This window comes from Taudactylus pleione, unplaced genomic scaffold, assembly GCF_031769625.1.
Source record: "Taudactylus pleione unplaced genomic scaffold, aTauple2 ptg000073l, whole genome shotgun sequence".
In the NCBI taxonomy this organism is placed as follows: Eukaryota; Metazoa; Chordata; class Amphibia; order Anura; family Myobatrachidae; genus Taudactylus; species Taudactylus pleione.
In genome coordinates, this window is record NW_028284475.1 from 7,452,852 (window position 1) to 7,471,975 (window position 19,124).

Here is a 19,124-nt window from a genome sequence, read left to right on the forward strand (position 1 = left end):
CTGTTTTTAAATCCTCATAGCTCCAGTCTTTCATCGTACTGTGGGCAATAAGGGGTTAATTACTGGACAATGCATGATCATAGACAATCGTAGTCACTGGGAGGGTAGAGGGTGGTGATTTATGTGGCTCCTATCCTAAAATAAAATATTCAGAATCTAAACAAAATCAAAACCTGGTCAAAATTTAGAGACACCATGTAATGTAATTTTTTTATTGTTGTATAAGGAAAGACGAATACGGTGGAGTGACCGACTTAGATCTAAATTTGTGGTTCTCTCCAGTCAATTTAGAGTAAAGGATTAATGATCTCACGACTAGATAAAGAAGAGGATGTTGTAGCCTGAAGACATGAATGTCCATTTGGGTTTGGAGACCAGTGAAGAGATTTCCAGCTCAGGCCAGGAGCTTATGCACCATCAAGGTAGGACTTTACATCCACCGGTACCGAGATCCTCGCTGGTTTCCAGTATGACCTCTGTGTTGGATGGGAATGACTATCACCGCTCGGAGCACCACCTGGCTTCCTCATTGCACCCCGGGTTGGGATTTGGGGGCGACTCTCCACCAGCCTCGGCTAATAGTTACACGACCTTGACGCCACTGCAGCCTCTCCATGAAAAGTTCCATCATCACCAGCATCATCAATGTGTCCCAGTTGGGAACGTGATTGGAAGTTTTACTCTGATGAGGGAGGACAGAGGCCTTGGCCCACCAAGTAACTTTTATAGTCACTATCCTAAAGATATAAGCATGGGGCAGAGCCTTTCCTCCTTACCTAGTCCTAACTTGACAACCATGCACGGTTATGGTCACCCATCGGGACACTTGTCTAATGAGAAGATGGTATCTGGAAATGGTTATGATACCCATCACAGCATGTTCAGCAGGATAGACCAGCACTTTTCCAGAGAGTTGTCCCCACCTCCGACTTCTGGAATGGGGTCACCCAACAACATGCACCAACACCATTATGTCCACCACAGAGCTGAGATAAACTGTCGGCAAAACGCACCCATGCCAACGCAAAGCACTACTCTTTCCAGCCAGCTGGAAGAGATTAATACCAAAGATGTTGCCCAAAGAATTATTGCAGAACTGAAGAGATACAGCATTCCCCAAGCTATTTTTGCGGAGAGGGTCCTCTGTCGGTCACAAGGGACGCTCTCTGACCTTCTAAGAAACCCCAAACCATGGAGCAAACTAAAATCTGGAAGAGAGACATTCAAGAGGATGTGGCGTTGGCTTCAGGAGCCAGAATTCCAGAGAATGGCAGCTTTAAGGTTAGAAGGTAAGATACTTTCTTTCAAGCATGCTGGAGGCCCAGACCTCGAACAATACAGGGAATCACCCCGCTCATTGGCAACCTCTAAACCGTACCCATTACTTTAAATGTATAAAGTTAGACACTGTATGCTTTTTGAATAAGAAGTTATTTTTAAGCAAATTAAAAATGCCTATTACTTTTAAACCGGTCCGATTACCAGACAGTGGCCATTTTTCTCAAAGTCACAAAATAGCAGAATTTGTGCAACACACATTCCACTCTAGACTGGGCCCTTGTGTATGAACTCACATTACTGAGATAAAGTTGAGGGTGAAAAAGGGTCACATAATGTTTGCATGCTGTTTACGATGCAAATTAATAGCCGTTTCACTGAGTATCTTTATATAATTGCACAGCTACTGGTCTTCTCTGGAATTCCCTGTGTTGTTCCTGGTTGTTATATAATGTGTATGCAAAGGTGAAATGCGGTTTTGGATTTTACAGATCAAATTCATATAAGATTGCATAATTATTTTAATATTGTTGAGTTGGATCTTAATATGTAATTGTCTATCTGTTTTGATTTCACTGCTATTTAATATAAACGTATCTTACAAACCAGTCATTTAATGTGTTTGCAGTAGCCTATACAACACGTCAAGACACAAATTTATACCGACGCACACATTTGTGTGCGTTTGTATACAGATATTCATTCTTAGTATTAAACATCTAAGTTATATAATAATACCAAGATTAAGGTAATTGTCTACATTCTAACTTTAATGGTGAAAATTCTCAATACCTTATATTTTAAATCTAAAGATAGATTGTAGCAATAATACTAACCTACATCTCAAATTCCCTCAGCTTTATTTGTATGAGATATTACATAACACCAATGGGTTTACATTTGCAAATAGGAGAGGAAAAAATATATTTGTTAGTATCGACTGGGGAATTCCTTTATAAATGTATGCGTAATGAGCAGTATAGGAAAACAATATATAAATATACCACACCTTGCCATATAAAAAAATACATATATAATTATACAAATAGATTGAGACATAATGTGTGTGTGTGCATATATATACAGTATACTGTATAAAAAAATTAGCAGAGAGAATGTTTATATTTTATTTGGGTCATAATCATAATACATTTGGAGTTTGCTTGCTTTGACAGAGCAAATGCATTTGATTTCACCGTATAGAATTTGATAGGCCTAGCCAGTCGGCCATTTTCCTGTATATTTTAGACCCTTGAATCCTACATTATCTTAGACCGCAAACGACATTGTCCTAGGATTTAGTGACTATTTCTTTGATTTCTATGTTTAAGTCATCCATTGTAATTAGTGTTTTAAAGACCAATGGCCTGCCATAATGAAACTCCATTCAAACAAAAATAACGATCCAAACACAGAGAGTCTCTGATGCAAAATTGATTAAATTAAATATTTTATTATTTTGTTTAGCTGTTTTATTACATAACGACAGTCGTCTCTTCACTCCAAAACTGTGTATTGTTTTTCGATTCTGAACAGGCAACTTATTGATTTGTAGAAAGATCTTGGACGCTTATGCAATTAATACCTGAAAATTGCAAGATGAAACAAAATGATTTTTCCCCCCAAAAGCAGCAATTTGCATCTCTGCACGCATAAAATGGCGGCAAGTCTCAGTCCAGCGGGGCAGAGCATCCACGGATTAATGAACCTCCTCATTTAATATTTCCAATTTCCAAATCTACCTTAGTAATATGTATTTTCCTTTTTAGCTGACAAAGTCATTATGTTTTCATCGGACTCCATAGGGAAAGAAAAAAAAAACAGAACTTGACATGATATACGTATACACAATTAACTAAAAGAAACTTTTAATGAACTTCTCACATTGGATGCATCACTAGAATTTTTAACAGAACTGTGAAAATGTTCATTAACTCATTTGAAAAATTGCCATTTTCAGTTTCTGTAAAGTTGCTTTTACCTGGGAGAGTTTTTTGTATGTTTAATAGTTTCCTTTTCCTCATTTTTCTGTTACACAAGGTGGATCTAAATCTACATTCTTTATATTCAACCTCAATGCATAATTTTTGACCATTATTTTATCAATATACCAATTCCATATTTTGTATACAGTCAGACGCAGCAGACTAAAATGGATAGTACTCTTTCCTGATATTCCACAAATGTGCACACACTTGACGTCACATAGATGTGCTATATGCTTCAGCCATTACTAAGAGATTATATATATATATATATATACATACATATATATTTATATATATATATATTTATTAAATAAAATTATATATATACATGTACAAGACTCTTTGAGTGCCGCCTTACTGCCAGTACAAGTATCTTGACTCTTTAGAAGGGCAACAGGGCACCTACTTTGCAAATGTACACCAGCAAGTGCCGGATACAGGATATATATGTATGTATGTATAGATGGGTGGATGGATGCAATAAATCTATATATAATGAAGATATATATTTATCTTTTTTGCAACGTAAACAGTCACTAGATTGACATAAGGGAAGGTAAACTTTTTTCGTCTCTGGGTTTGTTCGTTTGTTTTTTAAATAATTAATTTAGGCGCACATAGTTCAGTCGCTATAGGTGCATGCTTGGCATCAATATCATTAGTTGGAATGCCTGTGACATTTTTGAAGCCTGTGACATTAGCCAGAAGCTTCCATTTCTTAGATAAAGATTGGGTGAATACGTTAAAGTACTGTGCATTAATGATATCCACTTCTTGCATTGGGGTATATATATATATATATATATATATATATATACATATGTGATTGAAAAAAAAAAAAATATATATATATATATATATATATATATATTAAGGCAGAAATAATGTTGCCTCCTTATAACATCGTGGGTATTGTGGAACACTGTATCACAATTTTATTATAGAAGTTTATCACTCTGCTGTTGGCATAATGTCACTAATTCATGTCACTAAGGCCTCGTTGACTTGAGATAAGTTTAGCGGAAAAACAAATGTCAATTTTTATATCTATTGAGTTTAGAAAATGGAAGAATTAAAATGAAATGCAGAAAATGACTTGTATAGGGTTGCACTAAGCAGCAGACCACCTCTCCTTCCTTGAAGTGCGGAATCCCCTTGATGTGTATTGTCCACTTACAATTCCACTATGCAATGAGGAATGTGGGTTCTGTTATTCTTTATTCTATTGTATTTCACAGAGAGAATATATCATTAATAAAAGGCTTCCAGCATGGATAAGAGACATTTAAAAGTGGGCAGAGATATTTGTATCCAAGGAGAGTTGGTCAAACTGACAAAAAAATAAAAAAAATAAATAAAAAATAATACAGTTTAAAAAAATTAAAAATAAGAATCCAGGCAGGCCAGGTAATTCCTTTCCACCTGCAAATTGTGCACACGGACGAAAAGCCAAAACGCCAAAAGTACATTTTAATCTTTCTACCGTCAGTGCATTAAAGTAAGAATAGTTGGCGGCCCTGGCAGGAAAAGTGACTGTGAAACACTGGTCGATGAACTAGCTTAGAAATTAGCACAGGAACAGTAGATGTAAAATACTGGACTAAACAACAGGGGAATCAGCCCACATCACACGGTTATTTGTCAGCTATGTTGTGTGGGATTTTCCTAATCCAGCACTTTACAGAGAATACCTCCGCTTTGTCATGCCAATGAATATTAATGATGATCATAGATAATGAATGACATAAAAATTACTAGCTGGTCATTTTATTATAATGAAAATAGCAAAAAGTAAAAGTGGGTAATGATTATTTTTTTTCATGCAATCGTATTGTAATGATTTATTTTGTTTTGAAACCATATATCAATATATAGAATTTTACTGTATTGACAAATCTTATTCTATTTTTTGGGGGGGCGGGGAGGGGGGGTGATGATATATAATATAATTGTTTGAGTTTTTTATTTCAATATTATTATTAATGACTAGGACAATAACATTATGTTATATAGAGTATTGATATTATTATTATTATTATTATTATTATTATTATTATTATTAATAATAATAATTCAGTTACTTCAAATAATAGAAAAGGCAACTGGAGTAAATATTATAAATTGTTTTAAATAACTAATGTAATCCGCAGTACTAGAAATGTAAAGACTTTAAAAAACAATAACTCCAAAAACAGGTTTAATACAATTTATAAACTGGTTATTGGTTAATTATCCTTAATTATCTATCTATCTATCTATCTATCTATCTATCTATCTATCTATCTATCTATCTACAAATGCATATTTAAAAGATGATTAAAGTATAGATCAGGGCTACAAATGTCATATACTTAGAAATATGGCTAAATTGTATTCTGGATATACAACAATATATTTATAAATTACTTCTGTTTAGTGAGGTTAGGTGATTTGCAATCTTTAGTGAATGATAGATTGATGGTTTTATAATCATACCCCTGTGAGGCCTTTTAAACCATGCTTGTTTGTATACATTACAAGTTTAAACGTGGGGTTTTAATTCTGCTAATCTCTTTGCATATCTGTACATTAATGGATATTAACCAGATCAGTGCAGTTGTAATACACATTGCAATACTTAAAGCAACAACATTGGCGATCATTTAGAACAGTATCAAACTGACCCATTGAGCTTACAATCACCATCTATTTTTTCATAAAGTATAAATGTGGAAAGTATATAACTCAAGTGAGGTTTACGATGTATATATATATATATTTTTATTTTTTTTCTAAAACCCAACTGCAGCATTAGGTTTTCACCAAGGACCAGCAGCTGATGGGTTACAGCAAAAAGCATTGATTTCTACAGCGGACTCAGTCAGTGCCACACACACAATCTACTCATAAACTACCCACAATCCCTTGCACTCCATTCCCAGAGGGAGCTTTCTGTGAGCGTCCTATTGATTTTTGATTTTACAGAAATTAGCCCCCTTTTCCCCCAATCTTTGGATTTTCATTTTTTATCTACCAACCCATATATATTTTCATGGTTCTTCAAAATGCTACTGTGTGTATACAGAGGAGAAAAAAAATTTGATTAAGCGCAAGTATAGAAAATTATTAGAGGTGCAAGATATTTTACCGGACAATAAAAGGCAGGGTTTAAAAGAATATCCAGATATGGAATAAATGCAGCACGTTGTAGGTAATGCCAGAACAATATGCTGGATGCATACAGACAAAATTCCACATCCGCCCATAATAATATCCACAAGACGCGTTGTTAAAGGCCCAACATGTTTATTACCGTTAGATGCACTAACAAGGACGATTCAGGAGGCCTGTGCTGTAATGAAGAAGGAAAATTGTAATGTCCATCCCAAACGCCTAGTCTCCACAAACATGGTGTCAGAACAGATGTCTCTAAACAGAGATATTTATGTAGTATTATACAAGACTTCTAGCCAGATATAGGTGAAAAACCCAGGGGGAAAGCTATATCACCTCCAGGTCTATTATTGATTATAGCCTCACGATAGTCACGCCTTAATTCCGTCTTTCGAAAACTCATTACGTAGTCAATTTGTACATATCTGGGGTGTGCACTGTTGCTCTTTGTGTTCAAGGGACAAGACAAAAAGCCAACAGAATAAATGGGAAGTCTAAATGACTAAAGCAAGTTTACGTTAATAGGCATTGGGTTTACTCAAAACTAACATATGCAGAAATCCATGCCGTACATTTAAGAAAATTGGCGATAACAAAAAAAAGATGGTGTTCTTCCTTGCGGATCGGATCGACCGTATTTTTTATTTTTTTCTAAACCGCTCTAGAAAAATGACAGTTAAAATTTAACTGCATAATGATACCCGTTAAGTTTGCACGTCACCACACTGACCAATCAGCATTTAGCTTTTTATCTGTTAGACCATGAAGGCAGGCGTCCGATTGGTGGACCCGGCTCAGTGCAATTTTACGCCAGTTAATGTAAGTGTGATCTCTCTTGACAGTGCACTGTTAGCACCCACGATCATAATCTCTATGGAATTTAATAAAAAAAAAAACAGATACAGATTAAATTAATAACACTGTTTTAGCCAAATTAAGATTTGGATCTAAATGGGTGCAACACATAAAAAAAGTAAAACATTGCCATTGGCCATCACCAAAACTCACCCCATAGTAAAAAAAGGGGGCATTTCTGCCATAAAACTTGTTGTATTAAATATAATGTACTTATCTTATTTGGTCCACTTACAGATTGGAACGCATCACGTCAGTTATTCATGACACTCCAGATCAATTTGTTAAAATGTGGTCCCATTGGACAAGTCATTATGGGGCTGAACGCCCCCATACCACAATATAGCCTCGCTTCTCCCATACCAAGTGCTGATGATAGTTATTTAACGCTGACTGGCTCTCTCCTTCCTCCTATTTTCCCTCTTCCTCTTTTCTCCTCTATTTTATACCCCATTAGATTGATAAGCTTTTTGCCCAATTGTTATGTGCACTCATAAATTGCTATTCATTTACTCTTATTTTGATTCCTATGGATTAATACGTGGACATGCTATTGTAATTATTATAATGGTGGCAAACATATGCACCTGATTACTTTTGTCATGTTGCAGTTTTTATTGTGTTGTGATGCTTTGTTTTTTTTCCGCTATTTCCACATGACATCTTCTGTATGGTCTTATATTGCAATAAAAAGTAAAAAAAAAAGGTACTTATCTTAATATTAGGACAGGCTGATTGCCTACACAGAGAATATTAGTTACTCGTATCTCAGAGAATGGCTACTGCGATGGTGCATGGGGAATGGGGAATGAGACTCTTGAGGAAAGATATATCGTCCCGACTATTGGCCGATGTGTACACAAGATATATCTGTGAACCACATAGTTCACCGATATATCACATTAGCCTTGCAGCACGGCAGATGCAATATATCTGAAAGATATATCGTGCACATGATCTGCCTTTGTCTATGACCCACTAACCCACATGCTCGCCGTAGGTACCAGCGACAATGATGCCCCAACTGGTTCCTGCGGCCAGACATATCGGATGGTTATTGGTAAGTGTGTATAACACTTACCAAATATTTGGAACGGTCAGCCGGCAAATCCATAGTTCCGGTGTGTACCCCGCATTTGTTTTTGTTTTTTTCCATAAAGAGAGAATGCAACACAAACAAGTTTGAAAACAATAAGAAAAGCAAAAACTATACCTTCCAAAATCCCAATAATGGGCTAGTAGGTTTGTTTCAACAGTAAAATCCTATGTTCCTGTGAAACGCAGGGCCAAGTGCAAGATTGCTAAATATCCAAATCTCACAGGTTATTGCATTTAGCCAGCAATGTGTTCCTGGATGGAATAAGGTCCATAGCGGTGAGGCTGACATGAATGTGCCATAATCATGGGGTCTAGCCGCTATAGGACGACGTGCTATAGCACAGCTACAATTAGTGACCCACTGGCAGCTTTCAGGTTGATGCTTGTTATTTTTATCGCTCTAATACATTACGAGTCAGATAATTTTTTTTTCCACTCACATCAGTTCCTGCAGCAGTGGAGCTTACAGTCTAATTCCCTTCTACAGACAAGGCCGCCGAGACATCAGAAGGGCCCAGGTACTGTAGGGCGTAGCCCACGGTAGGAGCGATGGCTATCCTCCTTTGTGGTGTACATACCTATGATGGGCACTGGCAAGCATGCCCCCAGCAGAAAGGAGGGAAGCGTAGTTGGGCCTCCTCTGCCTGAGACAGGGTCATTTAAAGTTCTACCCACATTCCCCCCTCCCGGTCTGACTACTTGCACACACAAAAATTGGGCAGGTTTAGCCAGTAGCCAGTTCACCTTCTAGTATGTCTTTGAACCCTGGGAGGAAAGTGACACGAACATACAAACTCCATGTATATAGCGCCTTCTTTAGTTTTGAACCTGTGGCCCGGGAACAATAACCAGTGTGCAATTATGTCACATTATATACGAAATGAATGGTTTATTCTGAAGCCAATAAATCTGGGGGGAAAAAAAGAAAAAGATAAGAAATCTCCAGTGTTCCTCTGGGATCCCTCTGAGGGGTTTGGCATTGAAAAGTCTGATGAGTTTTCTGGCAGCGAATTAATGGCAACTGAGGCACATGTGGGATCAGATAACCGGTAGAACCAGCACATTTTTCTCATCGGGTGCTCTATAATTTGGGGTCACGGCGGAGTTCTTTGAACACCTGAAGGGATGATTTCGGTTTTAAAGATATGTTAGTATGAATATGCTCTTATTCTCACAAGATGAATATTACAGGGGCTGATTCAAAGGTGGACGCAGTGCAGCCAAAACTGCGTCCTCTACTGCAGCCGCGAATGCGACTTTATGCTAATTCCACGGCCGATGGGCTCCCTACTGAGACTCCCGCTGGCTGCAGCGCTAATCCACCGCTGTGCGTATTAGGACGATTCGTTGGTCGCACAATCGGAGATTGCCCCAACCCTATGGCAGGTGCAAATCCTCCGTCTGATCATGGTCACCGGGGTCTGTGCAACTGTGTCTTTAGATGCCCATGACACACCCACGTCAGGCTAGCCGACCCCGATACTACCCAGAAAGGCCCACTGAAATTGCATCTATCGGCATGCAATTCCATACTGCGTCTTTGTGCGGTAACCATAGGGACATTGGCCACTTGCGTCCGGCAGTCACACTGCACCCATCTCTGAATTGGGTCCTACATTAGTTTCTTATTCTATATTACTGGACCACCCGGCAATGAGCTTAGAATAGTCTGCCTGCTGTGTTAGTTAATATTTCCTACAGAAAAGTGACAGATGGCTGTACGCAGGTCATTGCTCGATACACGTGTCCAACAGCAGAATATTCTTGGATATTGTCTTAAACGTTAGCACCCATGTGTTACCGCTCGTCACTGCTACATCTCAGCAATGTCAGGTTTGCTGCCAAAGAATAGGGTGGACATATATCTCGTCTCTCCTGCCTTACTGTAGCCTGCCCCTAACTAAGGAGGTCCACTCAGTGATGACATAATGATGTCACCATATTTCTATAGCAACAAAGTAAGGGTCAAGCATGAAAGTGCCTATTTTGCACAAATGCATCCATTTAAGGGCAAGCGCATGGATTAGCAGGCCAAATGGCTGCACCGACCAGGGTGTAAAGTCATGATTGATTTAATACATGCAAAGATACAGGATATAATTCTGAGCTTAGCAGAATGTTATTTGGAGCTTAGCTGAATGTTGAAAATTGAACAAAGAAGAATGCTGGGAAATCACGTAATTCCAAAGTAAAGTCACCTACTCGCCCGAAATGACTGGGAGACTTTAAAATGGGGGGGGGGGAGGGGGGGGGCAGATATTACACCTGGAGGATCTTCAACTGCTGCAAAGTTTGCTGGCACACCATGTGACCCTTGTCATCAAGCTTTCTTGCCTCAGGGCTGATTTAGATTTGTATGGTATTGCAGGAGGCGTCTGTAGGAAGTATATTATATACCTCCTGCATGCATCTGCAATCTAAGTGCTGCGTCTGAAAACGCAGCATCAGACTGGCATAAGCCAAAGCTTACTCAAAATGGCCATTGCAACTGGTCAGCTGGGTCCAGGAATTCTGTATCTGACAACGCAGACCCTAGGCACGGCACACCTACAATACGGGGGGGACACGCCCCCATTTTGTAGAACGATCCCAGTTTCCACCCCCCAAAGGCTGGAGCATGTCAGTCATCACGCAGGACCCATTCTGAACATGCGCAGACAGGACCTTGCGCATGCAAACATCGGATTTGTACGCTTGCGGACAAATCCGAATCGGGCCCTAAGTAAGCGCAGTGCCAGGGGTGTGATGATGAGATTTACATTACCACTGCCCTTGTGTATCTACCGACATGGGTGGTGTATTATGATTTGATTTCCCACCCACTTGATGCTACAAATTGTATAATCAAGCCACACCCATTTCCTTATATCTGATCTCATCTCTGCATGTCCTAGAAGTAAGATTAGGCAAATATGCAATATAGGCTCTGGGATCAGTGTAAAAGCAATCGCCAGTCGGTATAGATGTACTATTATATCTTAGGCGGTGCAGATCTGTGTGTGAAAGAACCGAGTGTCACCCTCCGAGGGGGTCGGGAGCACTGCGACGTTAGTGTGCATGGCTCGGGTCCTGGTCACTGAGGAAGAGCCGGCAGTGCAGATAGAGGCCCTGATTCAGAGCCAGACGCTCTGACAGACCACTCGCTCTGAATCAGGGCCGTCCCGCCTACTTTTTGGAGCGGCCTCCTGGCCGCTCGCATAGCTGTGGGTGACCACCCACAGCTATAGCGAGTGGCCAAAATGATGGTCGCGATGGTCAAGACCATCGCGACCATTGGGCTTGCGATGAGACCCTTGCGGTAGGGTCTCGCTGCCGCAAGCCCTGGAGTGCTTTTGGCTCTATCAGAGCCAAAAGCACTCCCACTGACATCACTTGTGATGTCAGTGGGGCCGGCCCCAGACGGTAGGCGTTCCCATGGGAACGCCTCCATCTGGGCATCCACGCCCCCTCACGCCCACCAAAGGGGGCGTGCTGTCAATCACCATCGACAGCACGCCCCCTTTGGTGCGAGACCCATAACGACGGCTTGGCCGTTGTAATTCGGGTCTCGTGCATGCGCACGACGGAGCCACCTCTGTCGTGCGCATGCGCACTTGGGCAACATCGACCCGCTTGCGAGCGCTCAGCGCTCGTGAGCGGGTCTGAATTAGGCCCAGAGTCTCTGAGGGCAGCCCGGCATCTCTGAGAGTGCTGGGCATATCCCCAAAGTGATGGAACCGTGAGATCACGCTCCTCCCAGTGAAGCCACAACCCCTTTTCGGGCGCGCACAGAGGGTTGCTGACTCCAGTAATGCCACTGTCTCCACCTGTGTTCTGTAGAAGATTAGCTATATCTCCTCCTGGTCACAGCATGGACTTGGATGCTTGTATGATTTGGGGACCTGGAAAAGGATGGTTTCACCCAAAAATGTGTTTCTCTGTTCATATAGGGTCTATGTGAATAGGGGCAGTGCTTACATTCAGGTGTGTAAATGTAGGTAGGTATTGCATACTAGATGTGAGCTTTACTTTTATTATCCAGCAGTGCCTGGATTCCGGTAAAATAATATTGCTTTGTTTGCTTGGCCACGAGTAGTAGATTTTACCCTGCCGCCCTAATTTGTGTTACTTTTTCTGCATGAGTTAGATTTGTAATGGCTCAGTCTCCAGCTAAAGCATCCAGGCTACAGGCAGACTGGTGATAATGTCACAGGCGGAGACATACACTGTGTAGTGATGCTGTTTGGTTGCTACTTGGTGCATGTTTTACAGGCTGTTTGAAAGATGACAGTTAGAAGCTGATTGGTACTTTATCTTTCTCCAAGATTTTAAACAACCCCCCCCCCTCCCCAAATCATTTGAGTTTACAGACACAATTATGGCACTTCACGCTGGGAGATTCATAGTAATAGATTAAAAGCCTGTCTTGGGCAAAAATTAGCTGTGTGTGGAACTGTGTGGGACTGGTACATGAAGGGCCCACCAGTGAATGCAGTGGTAGGGGTCCAATCTTAAGGGGTGTGTCACCAAAGGTGGTGTGTCCAGCCACCACAGTGGGACTTGGCCAACCATTACAGAAAACATGCAAAGGACAGGGGTCCTTTATAAAGGAGGGGACGGGGGTGTGTCAGGACCACCAACATTGATTGGCAGGAAAGCTAATCTTGGTGTAGTTTACCACCAAGTTACTGACCCCTAGATGAGGGACTAGGACCCTCAAGCAGTGGGGCCTACTGGGGATATCCCCTGTACACCTAAGGGCCAGTCTGACCCTGTCCACATATCATTCAAAGATGGGATTATCCATTCGGCACATTTCTGGACAGGCATGGTGTGCTCCAGTGTTTGCAGGTGTGGCTGGTGCAAGGGGAAATCATGCTCACCATCCCTCTGCTGTATTGGGACCTAGCGCAGGCTGTAGTTTGCTCGTGCTATTTATTATGAGGAGCTATGCACTTTTGACATTTTATTTTAATCAATACAAGTGTCATCAGTCATCATCAACGCAAACTTGCACGCGGGTTATGAACGCATAAAAGAAAGGCCTCAAAAAAAAAAAAGGAGCATCTGTAGATGTTTTTAACTAGGACCAAACCAAAAAGTGGTGCGCTTAACTTTAGTGTTTAACGTCTTACTGTACTTCCCTCAGGGCCATGTACCAAGGGCAGTGCGAATGGTGCCACCACCAACGGAATAAAGCCAAGGGGGCGGCACAGGTACAGTACCAGTGGGTGCCTGGGGAAGGCACTGACTGATCTTACACGTGAACAAATCTGCAAGGTTCCAAACGCTTTGGACACAAAGCGTTTACACGGGTCAAGTGTGATTATGTTCAACTCTAAATAAGGCCCCATATGTGTAAAATATATACTATATGGGCTCATGTAAGGAGTACGACATGTCTAAAAAAATAAAATGTACTGTAGCCCATATCAAGCAATCAGATTTTAGCACAGTTTGGAAAATAAGAGCAGCCATTGGATTGGATGATTTAGGTTACAGCACATATTTTGCAGAGCACGTCATGGTATTAAATCAGCCCCTGTAAGCCATGGGCACGGCATATTAAGCGCATGTGAAATATGTATCTTCATGGCACCGCACACGACAGGTGAGCAGCCAGCGTGCACCGCAGTCTAGTTAAGCGGAGCTGATTGTGATCGCATTAACCTTTATATAGTGCTATCATGTGCTGAGCTCTCAGCCTCTGTCCATTAATTGCTTTTCCACTACTTACAAATCACTATTCCAATAAAATTGTCACCTACCTCCTCCCTGCACGGCTCATTCAGTGTCACAAGCCAAGCCCCTACGCCATCCCCATCTTCAATACGCAGAAAAGACGATCACTTTATAGGTTTGTAATAGAAAGTTTATCCTGTAAACTGTCCCTAGCTGCCCTCTTCTCCACGCAGTGATCTCCTATTAAATCTTTCATTAGGGAGGTGGGTTATATATATGCTCTCTCCTCTCATTCCGCCAAACATACCAAGTAATTATGGTCATTTTGTATTCAATTACTGCTATTATTTCATTACAGCCTGTTGCATTCTGTTTTATCTGAATTGTTATTACGGGGGTTGTTTAACCCTTTACCTAGAGGATAGACCTTGAACTGAGACATGACTTCGTTAAATCAGGTTGAGCAGCCGTGTGGAATAGCAGATTGCTCTTAACCCTTCCATTGCCAGACAGCGTAAGGCAACAGGATCCCCCCCCTTCCTGTACTCCATTAACGCTTATCAAAGCAGACCCCCCCCCCCCCAAGGTTGTTCCGTTCCAAGCCTATGACTATAAGGGCTGCACGGCCGCGACCCTGTAGGGGTTAACATGGATATATACAGCCGCCCAGCTGGGCTATGATCAATATTTTTCTATCAGTGTGCAGTGTCCAAGACAAGAGCGGGGGGAAGGGAACGGGTGGAGGACTGACCAGATGGGGACAGGAGGTAGAAACAGAAGAAATGGGGACTGTTTTGTGCTGCACATAGGCGAACTCGTGACACAGTCAATTCTCGGGACATAGCATATTGATGAACACTAAATTTAATGCCAGGATGCACGCCCCAAGCAATATTAGGACGATACGCGAGGATGTATAGTCAACATAATCATCATCATCAGCTAAGGATGAATTTCCAAAATAAAAGGTTCATTATAGACAATGTTGGATGTTGCAGCCTGTGATGGTTGTTATGTTGGACGCTGCAGAGGCCATTTTTTAGATGATGGCGCCAGGTTTTCAGCACGGCGTGAAACCACCTGACATTTGCCTATAAAGTATATCATGATGTAGAGCTTTGATCAGGTGTTTCGCCCGCACAATAAAGACACCGCCTTCAATATAAATAAGGAGCTTCTTGGGGGGTGAGGGTCAGGGTTTGAAAGGAGGTAACACTGCTACCAGAATTCTATTCTCAGCCTGATCTGAGACAATGAGAAAGATTAGGGTCTGGCAGATCCTTAGAAGACGGACGGCTGAAGCCTGATTTTATTGCACGGGGCACAGTTTTTGCTTTCGAGAGCAAAAATTTAAAAATGACATCCTGGCACTTAGACCCCGCTAACTTAATTTGAATAATTTATAAGTATTCGTCGTAATCTTTTATAAAATGATCCGGCATTTGCCTACTTGTTAACATTGTTAAATAGTTTTCAGGCACTTAGCTATTGATCCGGCACGCCCAGGGGAATTGATCAAAGTTTCTAAAGAGTGGAAAAGTGGAGAGTTACCCTTAGCAACCAATCAGCTTTAACCTATCATTATATAGAATGTACTTGATAAGTGCTACCTCAAAGCTGATTGGTTGCTATGGGCAACTTCTCCCCCTGTCCAATTCTCCACTCATTAAAAGGTTTAATATATTTCCCCTTGTATGAGTGACAGTTGGGGAAATTTATGAAACCTTCTAAAGGAGACAAGAGGAGGTGTTACCCATAGCAACCAATCAGAGTCCACCTTTATTTACAAAGAATGTACAAAATAAATGATAGCTAGAATTGAGTTGGTCGCTATGAGTAACACCACCACTTGCCCTCATTAGAAGGTTTGGTAAATGTTCCCCATAATGTCAGTCATTTAGTGTCTTAATTGTAACGGTTGTACCCCACACTGGGCGCTGGCCGCTGTCATGGGGGTGGCAGCGACTGATCGCTTCTTAGCTGTGAGGGTAAAGTGAGGTCCTCCTCCTCCATGTTTGTAGCGTGCTGCGAGTGTGGCGCAGGGCTGTGATGTCATAGCGCAATCCCATGCTCCCAATATTACAAGCTGCTGCCACTCCCCTGCTCCCCATCAGAACTCACAATTTGGCCCTGCCTGTCACACTGTCACTCAGCATATTAACTGAGAAATACAATGTAAGAATAACATCCGACATACAGATGAAGACTCAGATTAATGAGCAGTTAGTCAGTACTGAAAAACTGGGATAGCTAAATATCCAGGGATAAATCTTTACAACCTACCAACAGCATTTTTGACAAATGGTAAGGTATGGATGAATGTATGTGCTTTAATATTCCAAATATATTAGTACATACTTGAGCTTTTTATATACATTTGACTTTATATGATACACACAGATTTTTTAAAATTCCTAATATGTAGATAAAAAAGTACAGGTAGCATTTACCATGTTTAGAAATATAAGGTACCGAAAGTTTCATTTTGTTTTGCATTAAAGCTTTTTAGTGCTATATAAATAATATAAACATGAATGTATACGACACAAGCACAATGGAACAGAACTTCCATTACTAGAGACAGAGGACCTCATTCAGACCCGGTTGTGAGCGCTGAGCCCTCGCAACAGGGTCGATGTTTTGGTCCTGCGCACGTGCAGCGGTCACACTGTGCGTGCGCAAGCCCCGGAGCGAGAGAGAAACTCTCTCGCTCCGGAACTTACTACAAAACGGCCGGCTGTCGATGTTGATCGACAGCTTGGCCCGTTTTGTAGGTGGGGCGGGGAGGTGGCTACACAAACGGAGGTGTTCCTGACGGAACGCTTGCCGTTTTGTGGGCGGCCGCACTGACATCAGCAGTGATGTCAGTGGGGAGCTTCCTGCTCGATCAGAGCAGGAAGCTCCCTGGGGCTTGCGGCTGCCGAGACCCAACCTTAGGGTCACGTCGCAAGCCCCGATGGTCGCGATGGTCTTGACCATCGCGACCATCACCCTGGTCGGTCGCTAAGCTGTGGGTGGTAACCCACATACCACCCACAGCTTAGCTAGCGACCAGGAGGCCGCACTAAAAAAAAAAGAAGCCGCCTTAATTCAGAGAGAGCGATCGCTTCTTGCGACCGACTCTGAATGAGGGCCAGAATATTTCTTTCTTTCTCTCTCTCCCTAGATCAATCTAATATCTATCTATCTATCTATCTATCTATCTATCTATCTATCTATCTATCTATCTATCTATCTATCTATCTATCTATCTGTCTGTCTGTCTAATATATATCTATCTATCTCATATCTATCTATCTATCTATCTATCTAATATATATCTATCTATCTCATATCTATCTATCTATCTATCTATCTATCTATCTATCTATCTATCTATCTATCATCTATCTATCTCATATCTAATATCTATCTATCTATCTATCTATCTATCTATCTATCTATCTATCTATCTATCTATCTATCTATCTATCTATCTATCTATCTATCTCATATCTAATATATATCTATCTATCTCATATCTATCTATCTATCTATCTATCTCATATCTATCTATCTATCTATCTATCTATCTATCTATCTATCTATCTATCTGTCTATCTATCTATCTATATATATATATAGAGAGAGAGAGAGAGAGAGAGAGAGAGAGAGAGAGAGAGAGAGAGAGAGAGAAATCTATATAAGGATAGTCATATTGATACTCATAAGACTGGGGAGCTCATTTATTGACATGGTTCAATGGGCACAAATGACCCGTGACCCACAGCAACAAATCAGATCCTTTCTGCAGTTTATTCTAAATTAATGCAGTTTAGGTCATGAAAGTAAATATCTGATTGGTTGCTATGGTTTCCAGGACAATAGTGCACATTGAACCATGTTATCACAGTGTATTGTACCACAGCCTGTGGAGGAAGCCATTTTGTGAGCTGAGCAAATGTTCAGCCTATCAAGTCATTGCGGCCTATGGCAGCCCAGAGAGATAAGGTGGAGAAGTTGCCCATACCAACCAATTAGCTTCTGTCATTTTGTAGACTGTGCTAGGGAAATTATAGCTAGGAGCTGATTGGTTGCTATGGGTAACTTCTCCGCTTTATCTCCTTCTAAGGTTTGATACATCCCCTCTTTGTCTTTCATACCTCAGTAACCTCGCTAGTTCCTAGTGGCTTGATAGGCTGCACTCTCATGAATATTGACTTAGCCGACAAAATGGCCGTCCCCATTAGATGTATATGAACATATTTAATCTATTTGCCCTTATCTTTCTATTTCCTCCAACAGCTTGCAAAAGGAAAGAGCAAGAGCAAAGCAGAGCCGAAAGAAATCACGTGCCTAAAAGGCACCGCCTGGTCTTCACCGACATCCAGCGACGCACGCTACACGCCATCTTTCATGAGAACCAGCGGCCATCCAAGGAATTGCAAATCACCATCGCCCAGCAGCTGGGCCTAGAGCTCTCCACTGTCAGCAACTTCTTCATGAATGCCCGCAGGAGAAGCTTGGACAAGTGGATGGATGAGGCTCACGGACGTTCACCATCATCTTCGGGTTCTTTGTCATCCAAAGGTGGCTCAGCCATTGCTTGCACCAAAGCATGAAAAGATGCCTATAGCGCTATCAACCAAAGATACTGTAAGCTCAGCCTTTATGTTCACCCTTTGTCCATTCTGGACACCATATGAAGAACAATGACCTTGAGGTGTCTTAAGACAAGGAGACTCCTAGATGTTTTGAGTGATTGACTGTTCCTTGTTCCAAAACACATAATATTGGTCCCTTGGCTGATACCTCCTTCACTGGGTTCTAAGAATACAGACTGGTTCGTACATGTTATTTATTTCTTAATTTATTTTCATGACACTGTCAGCACACACAGGTGATACAGGTATCTTCAATGTCCTTTCAATGACAGCTTGGTGACAAGCCCCTCATGCTGTCAGGCAAGGCCCAAATCACCATAGCTACGGCACATGTGTTGCCTTTGAAAGTGTATCATATAAGGCTGCAATAGTGTTTTTTTTTCCAGGGCACTAACTAGCCTGACACATGACTTAATCAATATTCCTTACGATCAAGGAACTGCCATGT

General features: G+C 41.3%; 1 protein-coding gene across 1 annotated transcript; it reads left to right on the forward strand.

Moving 5' to 3' along the window:
• Positions 1–349: 349 nt before the first annotated feature.
• On the forward strand, positions 350–18,717 carry LOC148532608 (hepatocyte nuclear factor 6-like). The gene is made up of 2 exons (XM_088467735.1): positions 350–1,289; positions 18,318–18,717. The coding sequence occupies exons 1-2, from the start codon at positions 350–352 to the stop codon at positions 18,632–18,634; spliced, it is 1,257 nt and encodes a 418-aa protein (XP_088323861.1). The 3' UTR covers positions 18,635–18,717.
• Positions 18,718–19,124: the final 407 nt, after the last annotated feature.

Excerpts from the sequence above, each read along its gene's own strand:
- LOC148532608 (XM_088467735.1), top strand. The coding sequence starts at position 350 with ATGAATGTCCATTTGGGTTTGGAGACCAGTGAAGAGATTTCCAGCTCA. Across the intron at positions 1,290-18,317 it reads GGCAGCTTTAAGGTTAGAAG|CTTGCAAAAGGAAAGAGCAA; the intron begins GTAAGATACTTT and ends TTCCTCCAACAG.